Here is a 10,077-nt window from a genome sequence, read left to right on the forward strand (position 1 = left end):
CGGCTTGCTAAAACTGCTCCAGAGTGTCCGTACTGTAGGCCCTGTCGAGCTCCTCCGTCTCCTCGGCAGCCAGATGTGGCGGAACGTCCGGCGCCAGGCCCTCACTCACTGAATCCGTAAGAACCGGTAGAGGGCTGGGTTCCATATGTAGAGACCTAAGTGGATCCCACTTAGGCTCGCACAGGACACTGGAAGGGGCAGCATCCATGGCGCTTTGGTAGAGATCCCAATTCATCGGTCACCGACGTGACTCGGAGTGACCAATTGAAAGGGAACGTCTCGGTTACGTATGTAACCCTCGTTCCCTGAAAGAGGGAACAGAGACGTCATGTCCCGTCGCCATGGCTGCTGTACCAGTGCTGAGCGGCCGGGTCACCAGCTCGGCTCCTCAACGAAAACCTGGTATGCGTTGCACCGGCTGCCTTTTAATGCTCACGCTGTGATCAGCAGCAGCTGGATGCAATCATCGCATGCCAGTGTTCATTGGCTCATTTAGTTTATACTCGAAGTGGATTGGTCTCTCTAAGCGAGATCCCAATTCGTCGGTCACCGACGTGACGTCTCCATTCCCTCCTTCAGGGAACGAGGGTTACATACATAACCGAGACGTTCCTTGAATAGGGAACGAGACGCTGCGAAGTGGTCGCTATGGGAACACCTTCGATGTGACAAATGTCTGAAGCCCTTATACCATCACACCATTTATTGGCCAGTGGCACATAGCACCGCCCTGAGAATACGTCACATATGCTTTATATCAGCGTGCTGCGCGCCATTTCATCGGATTTCTTAGATAAAGGAAGCACTTATCGAAGGTACGGGAATGGTCGGCATTGCAACACAAGATACTTGGTAACACAAGATACTTGTTTATTTATTGTTACTGTTTTTATTAGTTTACTTGCTGTAAGGTGGCCTTGGGTGTTTAGAAAGGCACCATTAAATAAAATGAATTATTATTAATATTATACTCTATTTGGTGGCAGCAGCTCCTTCATTTACCATCAAAACAACAATAGGTAAATATATACCACCGGACTACACAGTCTACATAGTTCTTAAATTCCTTCATGGAGCAAAAGCCAAGAGGTCATAACTCATTCCAAATCCCAGAGTTAGGAGGGGAAAAAGGTCTCCAAGACCTTAACCAGCCCCGGACAAAGTCCATACAAAAAGGTCAGATTGAAGAAGGGCCGTCTCGACCCTTGCAGAAAACGAGAAACCAGGGGATGACGTCCAACGGAAACAACTCCCATGGACACATGCTCAGCAGATATTGCTGCCACATAAACCTAGAATAGCAGGGGATGCCCCGCGAAAAACGAGTCTGCAGGAACTCCAGCATTAAAAATACAAGGCAATGAACTGGGTCCAGGCCGAGCTGCCTGCACCAAGATGCAAAAAGCTTCCGTATAGCATACAGACACCTCGTAGAGGCATCCTAAATTTTGAGAATAGTGGCTGCAACCTCTGCTGAGAGCCCAGAACACATTAGCATGCTCCACTCAGGGGCCACACCAACAGTTTCAGAAATAAAATGGGGAGCTATACACCGGGCCTGAGTAGCAGGTCGGGCCTGGGGGGAACTTCCTGAGGAGGGCCAACTAGCAGACTGACCAGATCTGAGAACCATATCTGAGTGGGCCAGAACAGGGAGCCAGAGCATCCTTTCCCAGACAATGGAGGAGACGGAACTAGAGCGGGCAGTGAGTAGTCATGCTCGAAGCAAACAAATCCACATCCTCTTGTCCAAACCTCTGCATAAGAGGCTCACCTCTTTAGGGTGTAGTGTCCTTGATCTGTGCCCAAAGAATAGCACACCTCGCTAGCCTGCACAGGGGCGAGAACATAGTCCTCCTTGGCGATTCAGGTATGAGACCACAGTAAGTGACAACCCTCAATAGGGTAAGAACCGTTTGAGTGCGAGTAACACTGCCAGCATCTTCAAACAATTATGTCGACAGTGCAATGAGGCAAGATCCTTTGACTCTTGATCCACCACTGGAATGGTCTCATGTGGAGCAGGCCCAACTGAATCACAGGGGACACTGCTGCCATAAGACCCCTGCAGCATAAACCTATGTGGAAGAATGTCCTGTTCTGAACTAGATCATACAGGTTTGTAATGACTGAACAGTGTTGGAGACTGACGTGCCCGCATCATATAAGAATCCAATTCCACACCTAGAAAGGTCGTTTGCTGACTGCAAGTACAGCAAGTAGAGAGAAAGCTCGGAAAAACCATCTGTTCACTCTACAGCCTGAGCCACTATGGCATTAGCTTGCTATAAAAAGGCTTGCTATAAAAATTACTCTAATATGTGAGCTCATCCACTTATTTATTTAAGCTTGACGCAGCAGTGGAGCTGAATAAATAGTAATTAGTCTGGCAAGCTTGGTAGCATGAAGTGCCAAAACCATAGTGCACGACCAAAACGTCTACTTCAGGACTCCTCAGAGTCTGCGCCTAAAAGCAGTACACGAAACAAGATTTGGAAGCATAAGTGCCAAATCAGTGCACATGCCTGCATTAGTGCAGCGCAGAAAGAAGATAGAGATAGGAAAAACCGTCTGCTCATTCTGCAGCCTGAGCCACTATAGCATTGGTGTTCAAACAGCTTGTCCATAGGAATTACTCTCAATACGTGAGCTCGTCGACTTATTTGTTTCAGCTCAATGTAGCAGCAGAGCTGAAAGAAATAGTAATAGTCGGGCAAACTAATGCTTGGTAGCATTAAGCGCCAAAACCATAGTGCACGACAAAATGTCCACCGGACTCACGAAGTGCCTCTAATAATTGCATGTGGTCCGGGGAGAAAGCGAGAGAAAGGGAAATTCCGTTCACTCACTTGCCTTACACTCGGGCTCATCACAGTCATCCCAAGCATCCAGCTTGTGCGGCGCCTCAGCAACAGCAGAACTGAAACAGCCAGGGTTGAAAGAACATCTCTTCTGCCTCAGAAAGAAAGAGAGCACAGAGCGCAATACTTACAAAACACAGACTATCATGTAGACAACAATATTGGCCGCTATAAGCGTTCTTCCCACTAACCTGTCATCGTGAGTCCGTGATGAACCTGTAGCATGCATCCGAGTCAGAGAACTCATCGTGTCAGCCTTAAAGGAGTATTATGCTGCTCTAAAATAGTTGGCTTAGAACACAAGAATCTCTTTCCGACGGGCAACAGAAGATTCGCTTCCTGAAGGAAAGGAAATCTGATGAAATGACGCGCAGCACGCTGATATAAAGCATACGTGACGTATTCTCGGGGCGGTGCTATGCGCCATGGGCCAATAAATGGTGTGATGGTATAAGGGCTTCAGACATTCGTCACACAGAAGATGTTTCCATAGCGACCGCTTCGCAGCGTTGAAGTGAACCTATGAAAGGGAACTCCTGTTTACTCAGAATACTGAAGCCTGATTTGTTCACATTTGTGTAGCTGCACGAACCAATGCCATTTCAGCCTGCCAAATCGGGTGGAGCCAACTGCCTATATAAGTCGACACCGAATGCCATTTCATGTCATCGACTCGCATGCAGCTTTATAGAATGGCAGACTACACACTGCAAACTAGGGGGGTTGTTGTTGTTTTTTTCTTATATTCTTTTAAAGCTATATTGTTTTTCTGTTTTATTTTGCAACTATTTTCTATTGGGAGAAAGCAACACCGAACACTCAACATGGAAAACAAAAGCATGCATTTCGCTCTAGGGAATATTCAAGCCACTATTGTTACTAGAAGGCTGCATTGGGATTGAGATTCCGCCGGACCCAACACATATCTTGCGGGAACAGGCAGTTTTACCTTTGCTGCAGGCAGGAGGGGGCGCTCAAAAAATATAGCGCAGGGCACATTAACCGCAATTTGGCACATAACAAGAATGATTAAGTTACATTAACATAGGCTTACTGCGGTAGTCAGTGTTACATGGTGTTTGGTCATACACTGATTACATTACTTGACCACAGCAGCACCACCCCCACTGTTGTTTTGCATTTTTATAGAAATAAAAATAATTTAGTGCAGTTGGAAAATGTACCCTACAATTCTAAACTGAAAACGTCTGCTCTACACCAGGGTTGCCAGGTCTGCGTGACAAAACAGTCAAAAAACGTCCAAAGTAGCGCAATGACCATATCCCAAATATCAAAACTTATACAGTATGTCATTTCCATACCTAAAATTTTACAATCACTTTTATGCACATTGATCATAAACACAGCTCAAAAGCTTCTTACCAGTGGCCTTTAAACAATTCCATGGAAAAAATCGCGCACTTGACAACCCTGCATCCAACACGAGCTGCAGGAGTCAGATTTGACTGATCAGGGGTGGAGAGTAAGGAGAGATGACTGATAAGACCATGCTGGCGGATTTGTTGCTCAACAGATCCTGAGCTCATTGACAAATATTGCCCCTCATAAGATGTGCTCTCTTTACACAAAGTGTGCGTGATCGCGAAATTGAAAGTGAAAGTGAACAGTGAGCGCTCATTCAAAAGCGATTTCAATGCCGCGCATATTGATAGCAGCTCCCTGATGCCTGAAAATTATATACAATAATGTTTGCAGGTGCGGGTGGGAGTGGAACACACACGTTGCGGGAGCAGGCGGTAAAAAAAAAAATATATATATATATATATATTATATATATATGGAGCTCACATATGAATATCACACCAATTTTGTGATTGGCTATTATGTAGTGTGGGGTGGGCCAAGCTTCTGATTTTCCCCCGTGGAGCCAGGCCTGGCGTAAACACGCTATAGGGAATGAGTCCAATAGACTGTCACGGCCTGTGATTGATAGAGGACTCAGATGCAGAGTTGTGAGATCCTTTATTCTCGCCACAAAACACAAAATAACATAAACATTCCCGCTGTAAGATCAGCACTGATTGCCCAGACCACAAAAAAGCAAAAGACGGGCTTGATTTTAGAAACGTGGAAAACCGGGTGGATCTTCTTAACCTGGGGGGTTAATTTGAGTCGCACCGACACCGGACTGAGTACCTTAGGAATAATAAATGGTCCAACAAATTTAGGTCCCAGTTTATGTGAGGGAAGTCTGAAGTTAATGTCCTTAGAAGACAACCAGACCTTCTGACCACACACGTAAAGTGGGGACTTAGTACGGTGACAGTCCGCCGACGCCTTGTTCCTCTCGCCAGTCCGAGTGAGGGCTTCTCTGGCGATCCTCCAAGTACGGAGACATCCCTGAATAAACGCATGCGCGGAAGGAAAAACGGCATCGGATTCTTGGGAGGGGAATAGTGGTGGCTGGTAGCCTAAACAGCACTGGAAGGGAGATAAAACTGTAGACGAGACCAGGAGGGAGTTATGCGCATAGTCGACCATGGTTAACCTGGAACTCCAAGATGACAGTTCAGCAGATGCCCCGCAATGCAGAACACTCTCCAAATCCTGGTTGGCATGCTCGGCCTGACCGTTAGTCTGCAGGTGATAACCGGAGGATAGACAGAACTCGCCCCCAGCTGTCAACAGAACTCTGTCCGAAACTTAGACACAAACTGGGGATTCCTGTCAGAGACCACGTTCACCGGGAGGCCATGAATGCGGAAAACATGATCCAAGACATTCGTTGCTGTCTCCATCGCTGAAGGCAATTTGGCCAGGGGAATAAAATGGGCCGCCTTCGAGAACCTGTCCACAACAGTGAGGACTACTGTCTTGCCACTAGACGGAGGCAAGCCAGTAACAAAGTCCATTGCTATGTGTGACCAGGGCCGCGAAGGGACCGACAAGTAGCCCTGCTGGGGGTTGATTGGAGCCCTTACCCGCAGCACAAATCGGACAGGCCGACACGAACCATCGAGCATTCCGCACCACGGACGGCCACCAAAACCGCTGCTTGATTAACTTACAAGTACGAGTTGCTCCAGGGTGGCAAGATAGGTTAGAAGAGTGGCCCCACTGTAGGACGCTAGTTCGGACTGACTCGGGCATGAACAGCAGACCCTCTGGGCACCCTGCGAGAACAGTAGCATCGCGTAGCGCCGTGCGGACCTTGGACTCCACCCCCCAGGTGACTGCCGCCACAACCCGTTCGGGAGGCAGAATAGCCATGGGGAGGGTGGGACTAGCCTCAGCCTCAAAGATCCGTGGAAACGCATAATTACGCATATTAGAACGCATATTAGAAAACTATTTTCTAATTCTTAGAGCCCGGGCAATAAGAAATGGTAAACCTGAAACGTCCAAAAAATAATGCCCAGCGAGCCTGACTAGAATTTAGTCTGGATATACTCTAGATTTTTATGGTCAGTCCAAACGATAAACGGAATTCCCGCACCCTCTAACCAGTGACGCCACTCCTCCAGCACCAGCTTGACAGCTAGTAACTCCCTATTCCCGATGTCGTAGTTCCGTTCTGAGAGGGTTAAACGATGAGAAAAGAAAGCTAAGGGATGTATTTTCTCGTCTTAAGATTATCTCTGAGACAAAACTGCCCCAACCCCCACCTCGGATGCATCCACATCCACAATGAACTGACGAGACGGGTCAGGGGTAGCTAAAATGGGAGCCGAAATGAACTGACTCTTTAAGCTCTCAAACGCAGTTTGGGCCTGTGACGACCAACAGAATCACTTCTTAGTGGAGGTGAGACCTGTCAGAGGAAGGACTACCTGGCTAAAGTTCTGAATGGACCGCCTGTAAAAATTGGCAAACCCCAGAAAACGCTGGACCGCTCTACGACTATCTGTTTTTACCTTGGCGAGACCCATTCAGATACCTTCAGGCAAGAGAATAAAACCCAGGAACGGAACCGACTATGCGTGAAACTCACACTTCTCCACCCTGGCAAATAAACGATTATCAAGCAGCCACTGGAGCACTCGCCTGACGTGCTGGACATTATCGCGCTCGTTCTGGGAGAAGATCAGGATGTCGTCGATGTAAACAAAAACAACCCGATCGACCATGTCTCTGAGCACATTGTTGATGAGTGCCTGGAAGACCACCGGTGAGTTTGAAAGCCCGAACAGCATGACCAAATATTCAAAATGCCCTGTAGGCATGTTAAAGGCGGTCTTCCATTCATCCCCCTCCTTAATTCGAACCAAGTGATAAGCACTGTGGAGTCCAACTTCGTAAAGATGGTTGCCCCCTGCAAGAGCTTGAAGACCGATTACATCAACGGCAAAGGATAATGATTCTTTACCATGATGTCATTCAACCCCCGATATTCAATACAGGGGCGCAGCGAACCATCCTTCTTCTCCTTCTTCTCCCGCCCCAGCTGGAGAGGAAAAGGGACGGATGATGCCTGATACCAGAGAATCATGAATATACCTCTCCATGGCCTCCCTCTCTGGTCCGGACAGAGAGTAAAGGCGCCCCTTAGGCGGAGAAGTGCCAGGCAACAGGTCAATCGCACAGTCGTACGGGTGGTGCAGAGGCAGAGATGAAGCTCGGGACTTACTGAAAACTGCTCTCAAGTCATGGTAAGCCGCCGGTACATCCGCCAGGCTCACCGGCTCCTTCTGCAACACAGAACAAGACATGACAGGGGAAGATGCAGCACCCAAACATTGAGCTAATTGCTAGTTACCCTCACGGAGAGCTGTAATGACTCCCGTCGAGGGGCCAAACATGAAGGCTCCACAGCTTGGGCTGGGGATGCCAAATCATGCCTCTTGCTTGGGAGAGGAGGGCCTTCCTCAACAGAATTGGCCAGGGGGCTGCCGATAGCAGCTGAACCAATCAAGGAACGACGTCTGGTTCCACCAGAGTGGGGCCACCAGGATGACCGAGCACCTGACTTCGCTGACCCGTCTGATGACCTGAGGGAGCAGGGCAATCGGAGGGAAGGCATACAGGCAAGTACTGGGCCACTTGTGGGCCTCTCAAGAAATATATTGGCCAGTGAGAGTTGTCTTCTGATGCAAAGAGGTCCACAAGAGGCCCTCCCAAAGACATTCCATATTATCTGAACCACCTAGGGGTTTAATCTCAATTCTCCTGGAGACACATTGCCCAGGGACAAAGTCCGCTCCTTGGTTCAACTTGCCCGGCAAATCCCCTCAGTGAGTGCAGATTGCATTGTGCCCATAAAAGGAGATGTCGCGCCATCTTGTTCTTCTTCTCCCTTTTGTTCACAGTCCAGCGAGGAGATGATCTTGGTCCTTTAGGAGAAAATTCTGATGAAATGGCATCTGGCGCAGACTTATATAGGCAGTTGGCTCCACCCATTTGGCAGGCTGAAATGCCATTTATTCGTGCAGCTACACAAACATTAACAAATCAGGGTTCAGCATTCAGAGTAAACAGGAGTTTCTACATAGCGTAGTTATGTGTGAATGTTTTGAAAAGGAACAGGATATTAAGTTGCAGCTAAAATTGGCCAGAGAAAGGGACTACTGTCATTTAGAGTAGGCTTAACCTATTGTTTTTTGGTACATATTTTCAATAGTCTCTTTTTATAACACTATTGAACTTGACATGATTATTTTTTTAAGACGGCTATGATGGATGATTTCTATATGATTCAGAAGTACCTGGAAGATATTAAAGAATCCATATCTACTCAGGATCTCCCAACAGCGGTAAACACGATCCAAAACATCCTTGAAAAACAGGATCTTGTAGAACTTAACATTGGTGTGACGGGGGAGTCCGGTTCTGGAAAATCCACGTTTGTCAATGCATTCAGGGGTTTAGGGGATGAAGAAGAGGGCTCTGCTAAAACTGGCCCTGTAGAAACCACTACGGAGCCTAAAGCTTATCTTCACCCAAAATACCAAACTGTGAAAGTGTGGGATCTTCCTGGCATTGGAACACCAAACTTCAAAGCCGATGAGTATCTTAAACTTGTTGAGTTTGAGCGCTACGATTTTTTCATCATCATCGCTTCAGATCGGTTCAGAGAATGCCACACTCAGCTGGCCAAAGAGATCACGAGAATGGAGAAAATGTTTTATTTTGTTCGTTCCAAGATTGACTCAAGCATTGATGCTGAGAAGCGGAAGAAGAGCTTTGACCAGAAAAAGACATTGGATATCATCCGAGAGGACTGTGAAAATGGTTGGTTATTCAGTTAACATGACAATGTTTTTATTAGATACAGTAATTATTATAAAATATTTAATAGTTTATTATAAAATATTTAATGACTTATTTCATGATGCCCTTTTCTGTCTAGGTCTGAGAAAGATCGGTATAGAGGATCCTGTCGTGTTTTTGATCTCTAGCTTTGAGCTCGGCAAGTATGATTTAAACCTGCTGCAGGAGAGAATTGAGAAAGAGCTTCCACAGCATAAGAGACATGTGCTGATGTTGGCTTTGCCGAATATCACACTGGAGATCAATGAGAAAAAGAAGAAAGCTCCAGAGAAAAACATTGGAAAAGTTGCCTTACTGTCTGCTTTTGTGGCTACAATCCCTTTACCTGGTCTTTCAGTTGCTGTTGATTTTGCCATTGTTAAAAGGGAGATAGAAACGTACTACAGTACCTTTGGTCTAGATGATCCATCCCTGCAGAAGCTCTGTGAAAGATCTGGGAAGACCATTGACGAATTCAAAAGTCTATTGAAGTCGCCACTGATTGGTGGGATAAACCCAGCTTCAATATTATCCTTAGCAGGTGCTGCATCTCTGGTTGTGGCTGAAAATGCAGTTGAGTATGCTGTGAGTCTCGTACCCTTACTTGGCACTGTGGTGGCATGGCTAAATTATTACACCTGTAGTTTTCCTTCATCACGTTAGAGAGAATAGAAATAATCACTGTAAAGAAAAAGAAACACGAGTCAATCACTCTTTCCCTTTTACGATTCACTTTACTCACAAATTTTTTTTATTTAAATTTGGCAACATTCACGACAGATTTTTATCTCTTATCAACACATAAAATATTAAATACGTGTGGGGGGGGGGGTTTGAATACGTGTGTGGCAGCAATGCGTCACCATAGTTTTATACACTATAAACCGTTTTTATACAGTATAAGCTGCGTCCGAAATCGCATACTTCCATACTATATAGTAGGCGAAAAACAGTATGCGAGGCGAGTAGTATGTCCGAATTCATAGTATTCGAAAAACAGTAGGCGAGA

The 10,077-nt window shown here is 46.5% G+C and overlaps 1 protein-coding gene across 1 annotated transcript; it reads left to right on the forward strand.

The window, feature by feature from the left end:
* Positions 1-8,491: 8,491 nt before the first annotated feature.
* LOC107722296 (interferon-inducible GTPase 5-like) lies at positions 8,492-9,731 on the forward strand. The gene is made up of 2 exons (XM_016530589.1): positions 8,492-9,050; positions 9,169-9,731. Exons 1-2 carry the CDS (start codon positions 8,492-8,494, stop codon positions 9,729-9,731), a joined length of 1,122 nt encoding a protein of 373 aa, XP_016386075.1.
* The last annotated feature ends 346 nt before the right edge of the window (positions 9,732-10,077 follow it).

Source organism: Sinocyclocheilus rhinocerous, unplaced genomic scaffold (assembly GCF_001515625.1).
Source record: "Sinocyclocheilus rhinocerous isolate Xijiao unplaced genomic scaffold, SAMN03320098_v1.1 scaffold4319, whole genome shotgun sequence".
Taxonomy (NCBI): Eukaryota; Metazoa; Chordata; class Actinopteri; order Cypriniformes; family Cyprinidae; genus Sinocyclocheilus; species Sinocyclocheilus rhinocerous.